Here is a 20,188-nt window from a genome sequence, read left to right on the forward strand (position 1 = left end):
GTTACCCTAAATAAAAATCCCATTATAAAAGCCAACCCGTTTCAGGTACTTTTTATTGGCAGCCCTGTGGCAAACTCACATTGCCTTTATTTAAGAATCATTCATTTTAAGGAAATATTTCTACGTTACACTTAATAATTGTCTCCTTTTTAAAAACCTAAATATTTGAATATAGTCACCATAATTTAATTTTCCCACGTGAAAAGTGCCCTCATGAATGAGGAGTTCATTGTTATATTTATGCTGTAATACATTTTTCCCAGAGGTTTTTGAAGTTTCTTAAATTCAGCTAGGCTCTTACTTGTGTCCTGCTATTCTACTCTGGTCTATGCATCTCTCATACTTCTAGAAGTCAACTTCATACTCTCCACTCTTTCCTAAACTTCCAGCACCTCCCCACCATCTCCCAATATCTACAGGCTCTAGATATCCGTCTTCCCCCTCCCAGCATCTGTTCCCATATACTTTGCCTTCCTGACTTTAACTGTAATGAACAAACACCCAAGCAAAACCTGCACTTGTCTGCGCGATCACGGTTCCACTGGTCTACTCTAAAGTGTCACTCCAGGAGTTCTTTCTCCTTCCTCTCCTAAATTAGCTGTGTTTTCATCCTATGGCACACAAACATACTATTATTTCTCTACCCTCTATTTACCCATTTCTTCCACCACTTCTGCCACATTTCTTTTCTCCTTTTCACGGCAGATCTCACAAGATTTGCCTAAACCTCAACTTCTCCATTCTGTTCCTCCATTTTCTCATATGCGTACTCCAATCAAATTGTCATTTATACCCCTCTCTGTAACTAAGAGTGGCTTAGGGCTCAGTCCTTGGCATTCTTTTCTATCTACAATTATTCCAAACTTGCTATCTGGTCAAGTTTCTTGGCTTTAAATAGCCTCTATGTGCCAAATGGTCCCCAAATCTGTATCTCTTAATATTAGACCTGTGTCTTCCACATTTAACCATTACTCAGCATCTCCACTTGCATGTCCAAAATACACCTCAAACTTAACATGTCCCAAATAATGTGCTTACGCTCACATAAACATAGACACACACATCTATTCTCTTGTAGCTTTCCCCGCTTGATTGATGGCAGCTCCCTCCTTCCAGTTTTCAGGCCAAAAATATTGAAATCACTTCTGACTCCTCTTGCTATCCACATCCCATATACAATCCACCAGGCATATCTCACTAGGGCCTACCACTCCCCTGCCTCCATGCTGCAATGTGCTGGGATCATCTCTTACAAATTCCCTCAGGGTCTCCTGGATTCTACTCTTGCCCCCTCCCATTCTTATACTAACACAATAGTCCTAACAATTCTTTTAAAATGTAAATTAGATCAAGTCACTCTTGCCCAAAACAATTGGCATGACTTCCCTATTTTGCTCTGAAAAAAACAATATTCTTAAAATCACCCTTTGCCTCCCAACTCTCAGGAGCTCTTTGAACACTTCTCTTAAGGCTACTCCTTTACTAACTCGATTTCGATCATAAAGACCTCTTTACAGTTCTTAGAACAGGTTAGGCATGTTCCTGCTTAGGGCCTTTACAATGATTGTTTTCCTCTTGCCCCAAGTATTGGAAAGGCTAATTCCAACTCCTTCAAGTTTTTGTTTGTTACTTTCTCAATGAGACCTGCCCTGATCTAATTATTTAAAACACTTACAAATGGCCTTTCACTACTTCTTCTGTTCTTTCTTTTCATAGCACAAATCACCTTTTAAGATACTACATATTTAACTTATCCTTTATTTTAATTGTTTATTTTCATCTACCCCAGCTAAAATATAAGCTCAGTAAGGAGAGAGGTCTTCATCTGTTTTGTTTGCAGATGTATCCCATGAATTTAGAACAAGGTTTGGTATTTAGTAAGCATTTCATATATATTGGTCAAATGAATGAATGAATGGGACTCTTTAGTTTGCTCCTACTAGCCCTAGAATCCTGTTCTTTAAGGTTTTATGTCTCCTCTCATATATTCATTGCATTCTCCCTCATAGTTAGCTCAGTGATATCTAATTTCTGGTGTTGGAGAAAGAGATAACAATGTACATTAAGAAGGAATGTAGATTACAAGAGAGAGGGCCTGAAAATTTCTACTGCTGCTTCTGAAGCTGCTTCTACTATGACTACTATTTTATACTATTTTGAAAAACATTCTGTGAAGTACCTCCCATGTTCCAGCTACACTGTTAAGTGTTTTATGGGCATAGATAACTTTTATCTTTGCAGACTTTTAGGCAGAGATATCATTAAACCTATTTTATAGATGAGGAAGCTGTATATGGGAGGTCAATTAAATTGCACACGATCAAATAGTAAGTGGTAGAGTAGGAATTCAAACACTGGGTTACTTGCTTCTAAAGTATTCTTAACCACACTTACACATAGCCTTTCTCCTAGAGAGGAAAGTTCAAGGGTTTCTTGGCAGTATATTAGTAGTGTAGTGATTTAGTTACATTTACTTTGGCTTCATAACTTTATCCAAATTGAGTAGAATTTAAAGACATGTGGAAGTGGAGGCATTTTTATACAGTTGAATTCAATGTATGAACATGAAAAGGATGAATGATGTTACTTAATATTAAAACAATGATATCAAAAATACTTTAATTTATGGAATAGAAATAGACTATCTAAGGCACTTTTTGTTTATTTTTTTGGCTGGGTATAGTGTACTTTATTGACGGTAAGGCTTACATGACAAGGTAAGGCTCAGAAAGTTAGGAGCCTCTAAGCCTGGCTCCTTCAGGGATGAAAACTGTGTCAATGTTTGGAGATTCTCACTGTTGGGAGACCATGATGGATAAGAATTCTCCATCAGCTGACAACCTCTATCTACCTCTTGTGCTACTGCTGGAAGGAATCATCCTGGGGCTCTTACTCCTTGGAGTTTTTGTTTCCTAGTTGCTAAAACAAATACCACATAATAGTTGGTTTAACAACAGGAATGTATTGGTTCACAGTTTCAGAGATTAGAAGACTGACTTCCTCCCCAGGTCAGTATCTTGGCTGGCCAGCTATCTTTGGGGTTCCTTGGCTTTTCCATCACATGGCAACATAGATAGCTGCATCTTCTCCTTTCTGAGTTACATTGACTTCAGCTTCTGGCTGCTCCCCATGGCTTCTCTCTGTGCTTTTCTTTATAAGGCCTCTAATAATAGGATGAAGACCCATCCTGATTGAGTAGGACCATACCTGAACTGAAGGAACCTCACCAGAAGGTCTTATTTACAATGGGTTCGCACTCACAGAAAAGGATTATGATTAAGAACATGTTTTTCTGGGGTACATAACTACCAGCTACCATAGTCTAGCCTCTGAATCCCAAAGAGATATATTCTTCCCACACGCAAAATACATTCATTCCATCACAACATCCTCAAAACTTTAAGCCATTATAGAACAAAGCCGAATCCAAAGCCTCATCAAAATCAGTTATGGGTGTGGTAGTCTGTCCTAAGCCAAAATTCTTCTGTCTGTGGACCTCTAAAATCTAGGAAATAAAGTTATCTACTTACAATATACAATAGTGGAACTGCAATAGGATAAACAGTCTCATTCCAGAGGGGAAAAATTAGAAGAAAAACATGGGTCCCAAGCAAATCTGAAACCCAGTAAGGCAAACTCCATTAGATTCCAAGGTCTGATAGTCATTGGTGGTGCCATGTTTTATCTCCTGGGCCTACTGGGACAGCATCTCCAACCTTTCAAGTGCTTGCACTGCAATCATGATTTCCTCTAGCCTCTGATGTTTAGGGTTCATCCTCTCTGAGTATTGAGATGGCAGCAAGGTTCTCCAAAAATGCTAGGACACAGGCCTTACAATCTCTAAACATAGGGGTGGCAACACTCTCCCTGAACAAGGGGATGCAACACCCAGCCCCTCCAAGCCTCTAAGCACATGCGTGGACCTGTCCTTTCCACACACGTGGGTGAGACAGATTTCTAGGCCTGGGGAGATCTTTTCAGTCCAGACCTTGGATTCCCTGGTTCTGCCATTGAATTCACGCTTCCTTAAATTTGTTCCTTTTCTATCCTTTTCAGGTCGAGCTGGCCAGTGATTCTGGTCATAAAGTTTTGCAAATACCTTGCCAGTTTTACGTGCATTTCAAGCAGAGCAGAACCATCAGACAATAGAACTTTCTACATATCCTTCCTGGATAACTGCATTTCAAATATTGACTTCTACTGAAATGGCTGACTGGATCCATGTCAGCAACACCCTCTTCAGTCAGACCATCACATGGAGCCCTGTTCATGGGAGATTCACATCCCAGCAGCTCAGGGAGGTCCCTGATAGAGCTGCTTCTGGCCCTCATCTCAGAGCACGCTACCTGATAGGTCAAAACTCTCCAAAGGGTTAATTGCTGGTATCCTTGTGCATAACAGTTCAATTCTTGGTTTATATCTTTCCTCTCTCATTTCACAACAGTCTCCAAGAGAAAACAGGCTGCCCCTTCCACATTTAGCTTGGAAATTGCTTCAACTAAAAATCTAAGTTCATCACGTTCAAGTTCTGCCTTCCATACAACATCAGAATTTGATTTCACCATGTTCTCTTCCACTTTAGAACAAGGAACACCTTTTCATCATTCATCATTTCTTTCTAAGGCCTCACTGGAATTACCTTTAGCATCCAATTTCTACCATCACTCTGTTCATGACAAATTATGCATTTTCTAAGATAATACAAACTTTCTCTACAGCTCTCATTTATTGCTGGGTGCTCACAATTCTTCCAACCTTTACCCATTACCCAATTTCAAATCCATTTCCAGATTTTTAAGTACCTGTAATAGCAGCACCCCACTCCCAGTATCAATAACTGTTTTAGTTTCCTAGGTGCTAAAACAAATACCATGCAGTGGGTTGGCTTAACAACAGGACTTTTTTTTTGGCTCATGGTTTCAGAATCTAGAAGGCTTATTTCTTTCCTGAGTTGGTATCTTCTGGCTGTCAGCATTCTTTGTGATTCCTTGGCTTTTCTGTCATGTGGTAATGTACATGGTAGTGTCTTCCCCTTTCTCATTTGTATTCAGTTGACTTCCAGATTCTGGCTTCTCTCTGTGGCCTTCTCCAGTAATAAGATTAAGACTCTCATCACCAGCATCTCCCCATTTCATATTGGTGAACTTTCCTGGAAGGTAGAGATGGGCTTCCCATTGATGACAGGCTCCCCATTCTCAGCCTTGACTGTGCCTTTAAGCTTGCCATAGGTGGCTTCCTATCAGAGTCATATTGGAACATACAGACCATGTAGTTGAAGCCAATGAATTGGTTCATTCTGTATTCTGCCAGTCTGATAAGCAGCAGCTGTTGTGACCAGGCACCCAATATAGCCAAATCTGTTCACTCTAACTTTGATTATGCCTCATGGATGCCACTGACACTGCATGAGTGGATATGGGTATGTTGAACAGGGAAGAGCAGAGAGCCTTTATTTTCAAATTATTTGTATTTATAGGGAAATAACCCACCTTTGTATTACTGAAAAATACAGAGAATAAAGTAACCAATCTCATCATTTATAATTAATACGTATTAATATTTTGTCAAATTTCCTTTCATCTCCAGAAATAATTGCTATTAAGAATTTGGTGTATATTTTTCCAGTCTAAATTTGTTCTTTTAATATATATGTATATCTTAGCTTCATAAACAATATACAGCATTCCTACAATTGCCATTTTGTAGCAAATTGGTGGTCAATATTAAAGGTTTATAGCATTTCTCACCAGTTTCTCAATAGACTGTTTCTTCCACTTGGACCCCTATAATAAGCCATGTATGAACTAATTTACTTAACATCTCTAACTTTGGAGACAGGTTTGAGTGGATAGTATGAAGATCTTGCTTTTTAAAAAGTCAATATTGTTGCCTATAGATAAGCAGAAATCTTTTTGAAACTGTTGTTTCCATTACAGGTGAATGCATCAGTTAGATGTTGAGTGTATTGCTTGTAAGGCCCTAGCTGATGGTTCTAACCATATTGGGAAAGATAAATTTAAGTAGGAGATTAGTCTCGAGCATTGCTGAAACTGATTAGTTGCAGCATCACTCACCCCATGTACATAATAGTGCTGATGTTAAAGTATTTCGGTGGTGATGACATCAGATTTTTTTTACTCTTCTTAATTCTTCCTAATTCTATTTTTGACTTTGTTTTTTGTGTGTGATTCAGTAAGTCAACAACTGCCAGATGCCAAACGTGATTAGGGCTTTACCATATCTGTAACCTACAGTATGTGTTTGGAAAACAGGAAGCAAGGTAGAAAAGGAGAAAACTGATAATTATTGACTCAGTTTCACTTATCTTATCCCTGTTTAAGGATACTAATAGGCACTAGAACACTATGGTCTTGCCATTTTCTACAAGCTTGAACTCAATGGCTAAGAGTGTATCATGGGTCCAGGCAAGTATCTAAATCCTAACAGTGACTGATAATGAAACAGTTGGTTTGAAAGAATTAATGTACAAACAGGACTATATCATAAGATTTGTTCCCCAAATATTTGTGGTCACAATACACAGTTTGGTTGGTTACTGAGGCAAAGTATTTTCTAAACATGGTGACAGACTATGAATTACCCATCTCGCTAGATGTCAGACTGTAGATGAGGTAATTAACTCTTGAGAACTAGGCTAATCCTTCAGTGATGAGAAAGTCAAAGTGTTTTCAAAACATCAAGTGCGTGATGGAGACAGACTTTTATGAGTGCTATGAAGTCAAATGTCACCTTTCTTTGTCAAATTTCAGTTCATGTCAGTAGCTTCTCTACTGACATATCAAATATTCTTTGTATAACTTTCAGAAAGCATATTATGTTGTTTAAGTAAATAAAATTAAGTATATCTAAATATTTGCAGCTTAAAACTTGAAACAGCATTCAATGTATATAGTAGTAGAACAAATTTGAAAATGGAATCGTGCCTATCATTTATAATTTTACATTTACTAGTAAAATAGTAATATTAATAGTAATACCTAATAATTATTGACTTCTTTGTTCCAGACACTGTTCTGAATTTTATATATATTCATTGATTGATACATACAATGTCCCTATGAGGCAAGTACTACTATTTTCCACATTTTATAGATGATAAATTTTAATATAGAAATATTTAAAACTTGATCAAAACAACAACAAATTAGTCCTCACAATAAGTATAGGGGACCTTTAAACATTTAAAACAGTGCAAACCTTTCCCCACAAATAAAACTAAAAATGAGCTACCCTCAGAAATTTGAGCATTGAATGGCCACCCACTAGATGTCCACTGAAAACAAGGCTTGATGTCAAAACTGTAGTTGGGAGACTAGACCTTGGGAGAGGGGCAAGGAGGAGGACCTGAACCTGAGATTTCTGCATTAAGCCAGGAAGCCTGAAAATGGATTTATAGTTAATACACCACCACATGTCCCATTGTGATCCCTAGAGCAACCTCTAAATAAGAAGGGGCTATAAATAATCAATAGAAAAATTAAAATGGAATTTAAAAAAATGGATTAACCCCAAAAAGGTAGATAGAGAGGAGTAACAATAGTAACAACAACAAAGATGGGGAAGTGCGGGGGGAGGGGTGGGATGAAAAATGAAAAATGGTAAACCTCAGTCCAGCTACATTAAAAGGTAGATCGTCTGACAAAATTAAATAGCAAGTCTCAATTCACAATTGTATGCTGTCTACAAGAGACATGCTTTAAGGATAAGCAAAAGGATAAAAGCAGATATATCATGCAGTAGTAACTATAAAGCTGGCAAGGTTAATTGATGTAAGGCAAAATAGACTCCAAGACCATAAGTATTACCAGAAGACAAGATAGAAATTTCACATTCATAAACGGGTCACTCATCATGGACACATAAGTATGTGTATGTCTAATAATATAATTTTAAAATTAAGCAAAATTGACAAAGGAAAGGGACAAAGAGGAAAAAAAAACCATTTAGTTATAGATTTAACCTTCTCTCAGTAACTCATAGAACAGCTAGTTCTATCAGTAAGAATATAAGATCTTAGCAACCCTGTCAATCACCTTGACCTAATAGACATTTATAGAACTCCATACACACCTCTAGGATACACATTATTTTTCATTAAGCAAGATAGACTATATGCTGCGTTCTAAAATAAGCTTCTGTAAATTTCAAGATTGAAATCTTAGAGAATTTGTTTTCTGTCCATAAAGTACTTAAATTATAAATCAATAAGAAAACTAGACAAGTCACATATATTTAGAAATAAACTCCACTTCTAGGTAACCACTTGGGTCAAAGAAGCAAAAGAGGAATTGGAAGATTTTTGTAATTGAGGCAAAGAAGCAAAAGGGGAATGGAAGATTTTTTTAATTGAATGATAATAGATGTATAGCAAGTCAAAGTTTGTAGAACACAACTGTAGAAAATCTAAAGGGAAATGTATAGTTTACTTAGGAAATAAAGGTTGGTCTTATTTGTGTGTTGATTTCCTCATTTACAGGAATTTGAATGCCCCTCCCCCATACTCATTGAAATAGATTGCCCCCCTCCCTAGTGTTCTATTGTACGCCTTGAAACAGGCCACTTCCTTGAAACAGGCCACTTCGTTTCTTTGCGTGCTTTAGCTGTCCGCAAGCTGCTTCTGCCTGCAGGGTAAGTTCTGGGAGGGCATGCCCCAAAGGTTGGTTTTTAAATAAGTGATCTGCATATCCTCCTGAAGAAACTGCAAAAGGATAAGCAAACAAACCAGAAGTAAGTAGATTAAAAAATCATCAAGATAAGAGCAAAAATCGAAAAAATGGAAAACAACAGGGAAAATATCAAAGCCAAAACAGGCTCTTGGAAAAACTGTTAAACACCTAGGAAAAAGGAATCCAGAAAAAAAGAGAACACAGACACAGAGCACACCGAAACAGGAATGAGAGAGAGGATACCATCATAGATGCTACAGAAGACATTATCATGAATTTATGACAATTTAGATGCAATGAAACTTAGGTAAAACCTAGTTAATATGCAATATATATTACCTCATTAAAAGACCTTGTCAGAGAGGGTTACTACATAGTGACAAGAAAATATGCAATCCATCAGAAAGCTTAAAACTACATGCACTTATAAAGTGACCTTAATATATACACAGAAAAGAAACATTAATAAACCGATGGGGCCTATCATAATAGGAGATTTTGATGCACACCTTTAATTTATTTTAAAGGATGAACAAATAGTAAATTATTACCATGCAAAAAAATAAAACATTTGGTTGAATGGCCATGCTTGGAACAGTGCTCTCAATAATTAGAACACATATTCTTCTCATATGTGTGAAATATTTATAAAAATTTACCATGTACTAGCTAATAAAACAAATTTCAAGGTTTTTCAAGTAATTGGTATCATATAAATCATGCTCTCTAACCAAATACATTTTAAAATTAGAAGTCATAAGCAGAAATACATACAAAATATCCCTTTGCTCAGAAAATTAAAAAATCATTTTAGTGGAAATGTTAAAATATTTAGATCTAAACCATAATGAAAATGCTCTGAATCAAAACTTGTTAAGATGCAGTGAAAGTGGTCCTTAAGGGGATATGTATTGCCTGAACTGCTTATAATAAAAAAGAATGACTGCATATTAATGACAGGAAGGACTGAAATTTACAGATACAGAAAATAGCAGTTGAATGAATTGAAAGAAAGGAGATGAGAGCAATAATTTGTGTACGTAAGGGTAGAAATTAATGAACTAAAATATGCCTACAGAAGATAGAATCAGAAAAACAAAAATTTGTTTTTTTGAAAGACAAAAAATTGTTACTAAGTTGATCTAGTAAAAAAAGAAGATACAAATAAATAACATGAGGAATGAAAAGAGAAGTATTCTTCACATCTAGCAGGAATTTAAAAGAACTAAAAAATAAATGGAAATTCTCACACTACTACATTTGGAAACAGATGAAATGGGCATATTCTTAGAAAAATGTATTATTCCAAAACATTCTAAATCAACTCATGAGAAAATAGGAATGGTTGATAATCGTATAATAAAGAAATAGAACAAATTTCTTCATCTGTGAACTGATGTTCATCATAATAGCTACATTTGCGTGGGGTTTTTTTTTACTGTGGGCGGCAATGTTCTGTACATTTTTAACCTTCTTTACGTTAGTCAATGCTAGCCTCTGAAGGTAGATGCTATTTTTATGTCCCTTTTATAAATGAGCCAATGGAGACTTGGCAGAAGTAATTAATTCTAAGATTTTATAGTTAATCTTATAATGCAATAGTCTTTGATTCCAACTCCCACTCTTTTAAACTGGGACTATCAAATAGGGACCATTTTAGAGGACTCCCATTCTCTTTAAATGGAGAAGTACAGATAAAGGAAAGTAAGACAGTGCCTACCACATTTTAAAGTCCTCAGTAAATGTAATCCAGTAGCCGTTCTCAAACATAGGAGAGCTAGAATATTACAATTAGCTCCCTCCTACAGTTTTTTTCCTAATTAAAAAATTGTTTGGAGAGGCAGAGTCTCACATGGTTAGATGAATGGACACATTTATAATGCTGTCACATAGGATAACTGATTGCTGTAGTTTTTAATGCTGGAATTGATGTTAATCTTTTGGGGATTCTCACCAGCAGAAAATGGTCTCTAGCTAGCTAGGTGACTGGCCGTTCCATTTCTATTTATGTGCTGGCCAGGTGTTCAGCAGAACCTTTTTTTATGGCTTCTTTGGGGTTTTCCAAATTGGGTTTTATTCAGGTTGGAACATGAAAATGCCACCACAAAAGAGGAGAATGCCACATTCACCTTTTGCTTTGAAAGTTATTCAGCTTAGAGCAAAAACAGGAATATTCGAAACACCCTTCTCTTTACTAGCTATGTTAGTGTTTCTTAATTTAGAATGTGGCTATTTACATTGGAATGGTTCTAGTTAAAATTTGTAATAATATTGACACAGACATTCAGATAGAGATTAAAATAGTCTATGAGTTCAGAAATACCAAAATATTAACATTCTAGGAGTTATACAAAAAAGAAAATTGTGATTCTTAAAGTATATTTTTGAAATATAAATATTGAATTAAATTTTATTAATAATAATGCATGTATACCTACTCTGTAGTTTTAAGCAACAGGATCTTTGGTGGACAGTTTTTTTTCAATATTTGGAAAATATCTGAATATGTAAGATCAGGTGAACTTTAGAATGGCATTAAGAGAGTTTATGTGAAGAACTTTAGATATACAAGCATAAAACATTAGGAGAATTCACAAATAGTTCCTTCTGTGACTTTCAAAATAGTGATCAAAGCATATACAAATATGTAGTTTCTTAGATTTTGTATGAAAATAATATTTTAGATAATGTTGGCAAATGTTTGGGGTTGATTATTTTGTGTAGCTCCTACATATCTACATTTGTTCAATATTTATATGTAAGATAATAATTTGGCAGTGTATTTTGGTCAATTGAACAGAAATAAAAGTAATGTTTTATCACTTATTATTGCGATCATCTTGATAACATTCTTCTTGGCAAAAGCTTAAGAAATCAGATCAAATTATTTCACTTACTGTGAGAAAAAGAACTATACGTATAATTTATTTATTTTTCATAAATACCTGCTGGAAACACTTGGAGTCTATATTCATTCTGGACTTTAAAAATTTAGGCTGTAACATTTGCTTAAGAAAATTTATCTATGCTTGTTAATAGGAGATCCTTGTTGTCTCAGGAAAAATGAACTTAGTAAAGGGTCACTTAAAAGGGTCAACACTGAATGAAATTAACAGCACTGAAATACATATCTGAATGTGATTAAAAGAGGAAATGTAAGATTGTATTTTTGGTAACAGAATAAAATTTTTTTTAAAAATCCATGGAACTACACTACACAGACAGTGAACCCTATGTTAAACCATGGATATAGTTAATAGTACAATTATAAAAATGTGATATCACCAATTATAACAAATCTTCCACAGTAATGCAAGGGTTCATAATAGGGTAGTATATGGAAATCCTGTATTTATGCATGATTGTTCTTTAAAACCACAGCTTCTCGAGTAAAGGGAAAAAAAATAAAAGAAAGAGAAACAATATTTAGAAAGAACTAATATTTCATATTAGACTAAAAATACTTTAATTCACGTTTATCTTGAAAAAATAAAACTGATTATCAAGAGTCTATTTTATTTCATGTTCAATAAAATGTATAATTCCAAGTATGCAATAATTACTCCAAAGGATAAAGAAAAACATAATTATTTTGGGGTCTATTATATACAATTTATAACAATTGTATGTTTTACAATAGTACAGCCTTCACTTTAGGTTTGCAATTTGCAGCATGATCTTAGAGGATCATTTCCTGCAAAAATATTTGATGGATTCATTAATTTTCCTAAAGACCTCTCATTAACCTTTTATTTAAATAATTACTTTTTCTCATTCACATTGAGATTTTCCTGGTTCTTGGTATGATGTGTGATTTATACAGTATCCTGGCTAGCTGGGTATTCTGTTATGAAACTCCAGATCTTATTTAAATCTTCTGTTTTAGCAGGCCTCGCCTGACCGGGCACCAGTGGGGTAAGGGAGCGCTACCTTCTGCCTACCAGGTGGAGGTGAACGTCCAGGTCCCCCATGTGGTCTATTTTGACCCCCTGGGGGTGGGGGAGGGCTGCTTCCTTGCTGTGGGTGGAGGTGGGATTTCAGACTCCCTGCTAGTTTGGGAGTGAGAAGGGCATGTCCTTACCACTCCCCACAAGGCCTCCACTTACACTGGTGGTGAAATTAAGGTTTTACCTTCAATCTCCCCTGCAACTCATTTCCATTGAGTAGATGAAATGTCTGGCTCCCACTAGGTCTTCTTCGAGACCAGCCTGGTGTGTGTGAGGGCATGGTTGGGGGAGATGGGACGGCCTCTTTATAGTCTGGCAGGATGGACTCTAAGATCCCCACTTGCCTTGGCTGGTCATGTGTAGTAGTGGCCTTTTACTGTGCTGTTTGGCTGGCTTTTGTTGCCTGAGTTTCTGTTTGCTCAGCTAGACCTTTGGCTAGAGTGGGTTGGTTTTCCTTGGGGCCTTCTTGGTTCTGGTGCCCTTAAAGAGTTTCCAGGCTGACAGATTCTCCAATACTCAGACGCCTGATGTATGAGGTAAAAAGAAAACCCAGGGAACTCACCACAGGATCGTCGTTGGGTCCTGGAGTCCCTAAGAAGTTTGTCTTCTTCTCTCCACCTTTCATTATCTACTTAGGCTTGTTTTAAATAAAATATCCAGAAGTTTTTGCCATACTTAAGGGTAATAGAGAGAAGTGAGAAACTCCATCTCCACCTTGGTCCAGAAGTGAAAGCCCATCAGATGATCTTTTCAAGTATCCCTCATTGTACCAACATCCATTTCTATTTTCTCTGGTTAGCTGACCTAATTTTTGTTAGATCTTGGTCATTCTGTGGCCTTCCTCATAATCCTATTGTTTTTCTAGCATCACTTTCATAGATGTCATGAAAACCTGCATCTTCACAAGCTTTGCAATTTGACCTCAGATTTGCACCATATTACTTTCTGCTATCAACAAGTGATATGATGTCTGATATAAGGAGATGTACTAGAAGTAAATGATTGGGGATGGGTGGGGATTAGTTTTATAAATGATCATTAATGACTATTTTCCTGTTATAACATTTTTGCTCCCCTGTGTAAAATCCCTACTCTTAAATTAAGACAACTGCAAAAGTGAGCTTTTAGATGATAAAAGTTTTCCGTATTGCACTTTCCCCATTACTACAGCTAACTTTCATCTTCCTGCCCTCATCATAGAAAGTCTGTGCAAATGCTGACATTTTCAGTGCTATTTGTATTCCCTGGTATTACCATGACATGGTAATTCTGACTTAACTACATATGTGCTTCTCCTAGCGAAAGGTTATTTCCAAGTGTGAGAAGTTGGTAAAAACTTAGAAAATAAAACCATGATTACCACGCACTATCGTGAGTTCACTCTTTCCATAGAATCTCTTTCCGAACAGAATTATTGGAAAGTAAAGTAATATTTTCATGACTCTTTTTATATCCTGCAAATTTTCTCTCCACAGAGTTGTAGGGAGGAGGTAGGTTATACATTGAGGTTATTATCAAGGAAAAGACAACTTAAAGCAAAAGAGATTTTAAAAAAGAGTTATTTTGAAGACGTTCCCCAACCCCCATCACTTAACACTTTTTATTCATTAGTATTCTCTCCCAACACCTTAAATTATACTGAAAATGGATGGCATATATATTATAGGTTTTAAAAATATTGATCCTGGCCTTGATAACTAAATATAGGGCCACTCTGAACGTTTGTTGATGACAGCCATAAATACACATTTGCAATGGAATTAGTTTACACGTCATCCACATTTATTTTAATCACTGATATCATGGAGGTTAGAGACTGAAAAAGGGTAAAAATGTGTTTATTGAATACTGAAAGCTTCTGCCTCTCTTCAAGATTATAAAGAAGGAATGTATTCTTGACTTCTTTCCACTAGAAACTTTAACTTGGAGAATCTCAGGATAACCAGTTTTCTTATTCCCATTCAATGTTGCCATGGAGCTTACTTAACAAAGACATAATTGTACAAGATGAATTAGAGCAAAATCAGTTTTATATAAATGAACAAAGCAAGTGAAAATCAATAAGTTGCCTTCATTATTAAAATTCTGCAATACACTTTTTTGTTTTGGGTAGAAGTATAAAACTTTGGGCTTCATCCTGTAAGACGAACTACATGGAAAATGATGGCCTGAAATCAACTCATAAGGAGAAATGTTTGGGAAAACTGGGACAGATGAGAGCAAACTGAAGGAAAGCTTAATTGTTTCTCAAAGGAGTGATCTCACAGTTCCTCAAAGAATTCAGCCAATCTCTAGATGGACATCTGGTAGGCCAGCTGTGAAGGATGGAGTTTAGCAGGTGACCTTTATGGCTGCCTGTCCTATCACTAGATATCTTTTCATGACTGCCTGTCCTTTTCCTACATAGTTTTTATCACTGTATGGATTGTACATTATGTGATTCTTTGATTAATGTCTCTCTCCCGATTAGACTGTAAATGTCATGGACTGTATATTTTTTAATGCTCGCTGTTGTATTCCCAATGCGTAGCACAGCAATAGAAACAATAAATATTTGTCGAATGGTTTAATAAATGATAGGCCAGATTTTCTTTTCTATACATATGACTCACCAGGATCATATGTTAGACCAGCAAACACAGCAAAGGCTTGGTCCAAAATCTGCCCCAAGTACTTAGAATGAGGCTCCTATTGCTTTAAGTTAATCGACAACAGAAATATACTAAACTAGGAATTGTGAGAAAGGTTGGGTCTGGGGAGAGTCTTACGGGAGATTATTAGGACTATAGAGGGTAAATTTTTTTTAGGAAACAATTTTGTTTTTAGAAGGAAACTTTACTCTCTATGAGCTAGTGTGAACCTACTCATTTATCTTCTCCTGGTGAATTCACTACAGTATTTCCAATTTTATTTACAATGTTGTGTATTTGGGTATTGGGGACGTGAAGATGAAATTCTTTAAGTGCACTTATTTATTTATTTACTTATTTTACTTTTATGGTGTTTTTAAAATTTATGCAGTTTTTGCTTGATCTATGATGATCTCAAGTTAGTTGTAACATAAAAATAATACTTCCATTTATTGTATTTGTCAGAGGTCTCTAGGGAAGCAGACCCAACAAGAGATATCTATAAATATGAGATTTTAAGAAATTGCCTCACCATCTGTGGGGCTGCAAGCCAGGAATTCTGAAGGTCCTTGATGAGTTCCCCAGGAGACACTGGCTGTCTGTAGTAGAGATGGGAGTTCTCTCTCCTGACTGCTGAAATTACTGCTCTTTTTAAAATCTTCAACTGATGGGATGAGATGGCTCTCATTGCTTAAGGGACTCTCCTCAGTTGATTGTAGATATAATCAGCCATAAATGCAATCAACTGAATAATGATTTAAATCCAGGAAATGTCCTCACAGTATACAAACAACCAGGCACCATTAACTGTCTAAGTTGACACATGAGCCTAACCATCAAACATTTGTTATCATCAAGTAAGTTAGATAACCAAGAGGGGGTATCATGCTTATTCCATGACTTCTCATGCCCTAGACTTACTGCCTATTACCTCTAGTACCCAGATTGAAAAGCCAGTGAGATGTTCTGAAAAAAGAGGCTCCCTATCTTCACACAGTATTTTAAGGTCTTCAGATGTTCCTCTTTGCCTGAGGAAGTCTGTGAAGCTAGTTCTAGATAATGATATGGACATAATGTGGGAAAATAAAGTTGCCTTAGTATTTAAACACTTCATTTTAAATGGAATCATATAGCTAAAAATTCTCACATGTGGAATAAAATCATATATATTCCAGTTTCTGTTATTTTCATTTATTGTGGGAAAAGGAAGCATTATATTTCATGATTCTGTCTAGAAGGAATGTAAGCTTTAAAGACAAGATGGGAGAATGTTAATATTAACTGACTTTTCCAATTACTTAAAAATGAGAAAAGCAATGATAAAGCAAAAAGTATTGTAATATTAGATTTATCTGAACTCAGTACCTATAATTCTATGGACTACTGGGGCTGAAATATATCTTTTAGCATGCAATTATGAGACAATATTTAATTGCTAGGGATGTAAAAAGGAACAGCATATACTAGGCAGAGAATTTCAGACAGCAAGAAAAACTGCCTATGGAGTCAACAATAACACCTGGAACGGGGTTGATGGGCAGTGAGGACTTCCCTGATCAAATCATGGGTAATCACCCTACAGTTTTTGCTTGGGCTAGCTCTCCAACGGATAGGTTTTGCTCTGCAGAGACAATTTCATATAGAATTGGGGGTTTCATTCCATTTAACAGTCAAATAAAACAGTAGAAGTTTTCAAAGTGCAGTGAAGAAAAGGGAAGTAAAAACTCAGAATAAAAATGCATATGCCCATTACAAATTAAAATCACATCGCTGATGTAAACAGTTATTTGATACTTTTTAGCATAAAGCTGTATCACACACATGGACTGTCATAGGGCATCAGGGTATATCAGCAGTTTGGAGACATGAATGATAGAGAATGGCCAAAATATAATATATACGGAGTATGTGAGCTGCCAGCCTTTGTATTATTTATGAGGTTTCTTCACTTATAGCACAGACATGCATTTTTTCACTGAATTTATTTCATTGTCCATCAGTTAGTTAAAGATAAATGAAATCAGTTTTATCTAACAATAGAGTGGACCACATGATTTCAAATAATTTGTATTGAATACTTAAAAGATCTTTTAATAAGCTAAATAATAAACTACACAAATAAAAATAGCACTTACTATGCAAAAATTTTGCCAGGTTGGTTTTTTTATTATTTTTTTTAAGATTTATGTATTTATTTATTTCTCCTCCCTCCCTCCATTGTCTCTCTCTGTCCCTTCTCTGTGTGTTTGTCTGTGTCTGCTTGTATTCTCATTAGGCATCTTTGGCAACCGATCCTGGGACCTTCCAGAGTGGGAGAGAGGCAGTCATTCTCTTGCGGCACCTCAGCTCCCTGATCTCCTGTGTCTCTTATTGTCTCTTCTCTGTGTCTCTTTGTTGTGTCATCTTGCTATGCCAGCTGTCCGCATGGGCCAGCACTGCTGTGCGGGGCCACACTTTGCGTGGGCCCTGGGCACTGAACCCTGGACCTCCTATATGGTAGATGGGAGCTCAATTGCTTGGGCCACATCTGCTTCCTACCAGGTTGGTTTTTGACTGAGGCTTTTTGACATTGAAAAAAGAGCAAGGATTAGGGGCTACAGATAGGCTGCTTATAAAGATGTGACCATGGACAAAGTATTTAACCTTTGCATCTCAGTGTACTCATTTGTCACATGGTAATATGAAGACCTAAATTGCTAGGCTACCTATGAGATTTAAATGAGATAAAGCCTATAAAGTATTCATATTAGTCAACCAAAAGGGGTGTTGATGCAAAGTACCAGAAATCTATTAGCTTTTATAAAGGGTATTTATCTGGGGTAAAGAGTCCAACCAAAGGTTGATTTCTCACCAAAGTCAGTTGCCACATGTTGAAGCAAAATGGTTGTTGATCTCTGTGAGGGTTCAACCTTCCTCTCTCTCATCTCCAGCCTGGCATAAGGTTGGTTTCTTTCTGTGCTTTTTTCAGTGCTGCAGACTGTCAGGTGAAAGGTTCGTCTCTCTTCCCGGGGCCTCAGGATCAAAGTTCTCTCCTCTGTTGTCTCTATGGAGCTCTCTTTCTTCCTGTGCCTTCTTCTGTGTGTCTTCTTGAGTGAGTGTCCATTTATATGGCCCACCAAGGACGTGGGGACTGAAGCTGAGCTACACCCTACTGACATGGTTGAACCAAAGTCCTTATTGTAGTATAATTTAATCAAAGACATCTCAGCTGAATCTAATACAATCAAAGGGTATCACACTCAGAGGAACAGAGTAGTTCACAAACATAACCTTTCTTTTCGGAATCCATAAATAATCTCAAACTGCCACAATTTCTGACCTAATGCCTGACATTCTTCTGCTTCCCATCAAACATGCACCTACACCTGCACGTCCCCCTCTGCTCACATCCATTTTCCATAGGTGAAGACTATTTGTGGTTTAAATTGGATTGCCAAGGAGACATTGTTTGATATCATTTAAAAATGGGAGGATCACCTCTTCAGCCCTAGGGTGCTGATTTAAATAAAACTTTTACATATATTCATTTTGAAAGACGTTTAGTGTGTACATCCTAATGTAAGACACGCAGTGATCCTGAGAACTTAGGTTAGTATCTACATTTTACAAATGAGAAAACCAGACCTCAAGGAATTGAGACTTGCCACAAGCAAGACTGCTAGCAGTGGAAAGCTGGGATGGGCACCCAGCCCTCCCAGCCACCCACGTTCACTAGGATGCATAGGTAAGCTTGTGTCACCTGAAGTCAGACAGCTCATGGTTCAGATCCAGGTTTTGCTATAATATAGATGTGTGACCTTGCCTTAAAGCATTTACATCCTCTGCTCGTCAGTTTTCTCATCCATTGAATGATTACAATAATAGTATCACCTTCATGAAACTGTTGTAAAATAAATTAAGTAAACAATTAGCCCAATATGTTGCACAAAGAAAGTGCTTCATATATATTAACTATTGGTATATACCCAGTGTTTCGCTTCTTTTTTTTTTGGGGGGGGGGGTGGTCTTTAGCAAGCAAATTACATTGTCTAGGTTCTCCCTAGACAAAACCGTACAAATGCTTAAAAATCTTTGGAACAAAATATGTGCATTTTGTCCTAGAATTTAAACGAATCTTAAATGTTCCCTTTTTAAATTTCATCCTCAAATTCACCACAATTCCTTGAATACTTTTGCCCAAGAACTGTTCCCATATATCATGACCAATCAGGATATTTGTTGAATGGGGGGAGTGTTTGCTTCTCGTAAGAACAGATTTTCTATCTTCATAAAGCATTCCTCAGGGTTTATCCTCTGCCTCTTCTGCCCTCTCCCTAGGAACTAACTTCACCCTTGCAGAACTGGGAATCTGTGAGCCCTCGCCACATCGAAGTGGCTACTGTTCCGACATGGGCATCCTTCGCCAAGGCTACTCGCTCAGCACAGGGTCTGATGCCGACTCCGACACAGAGGGAGGGATGTCTCCAGAACACGCCATCAGACTGTGGGGGAGAGGGATAAAATCCCGGCGCAGTTCCGGCCTCTCCAGTCGTGAAAACTCAGCCCTGACACTGACTGATTCTGACAACGAAAATAAGTCAGATGATGAGAACGGTAGGCCTGCCTGCTTCCTAAATACCTTTTAATGTCTGGGCACTGCACAGTGTAGGGCTTGGGCGTTTTGTTTGTTTTTATGTTTTGATATGAGACATATAAAATCATTCATTTTCTGTTACATCAACCTTGTCCACCTACTCTGAGCTAGGGAAAAATAAACTAGCAAGTCTCAAGCACACAAGAAATGAGAAGAGAATTTTAAAATCACACTTCGATGATAGCATAATATTCAGGTGTAGTCTGTTGGTCTTATTAGCAAGTAAATAACATTGCAAAAGAGGCAACTTGATAAACTATGACCTATACCTAGAAATGTCCTCTTTAAACA

At 36.8% G+C, this 20,188-nt stretch overlaps 1 protein-coding gene across 1 annotated transcript in view; it reads left to right on the plus strand.

The window, feature by feature from the left end:
- TENM2 (teneurin transmembrane protein 2) overlaps positions 1 to 20,188 on the plus strand; it is a 1,208,790-nt gene that overhangs the window by 345,502 nt on the left and 843,100 nt on the right. Inside the window, exon 4 of the mRNA XM_023591746.3 lies at positions 19,582 to 19,857. Within this exon, the coding sequence (XP_023447514.1) occupies positions 19,582 to 19,857 (276 nt within the window). The remainder of the gene's footprint in view (positions 1 to 19,581; positions 19,858 to 20,188) is intronic.

The sequence above is a fragment of the Dasypus novemcinctus genome, chromosome 2 (genome assembly GCF_030445035.2).
Source record: "Dasypus novemcinctus isolate mDasNov1 chromosome 2, mDasNov1.1.hap2, whole genome shotgun sequence".
Classification (NCBI taxonomy): Eukaryota; Metazoa; Chordata; class Mammalia; order Cingulata; family Dasypodidae; genus Dasypus; species Dasypus novemcinctus.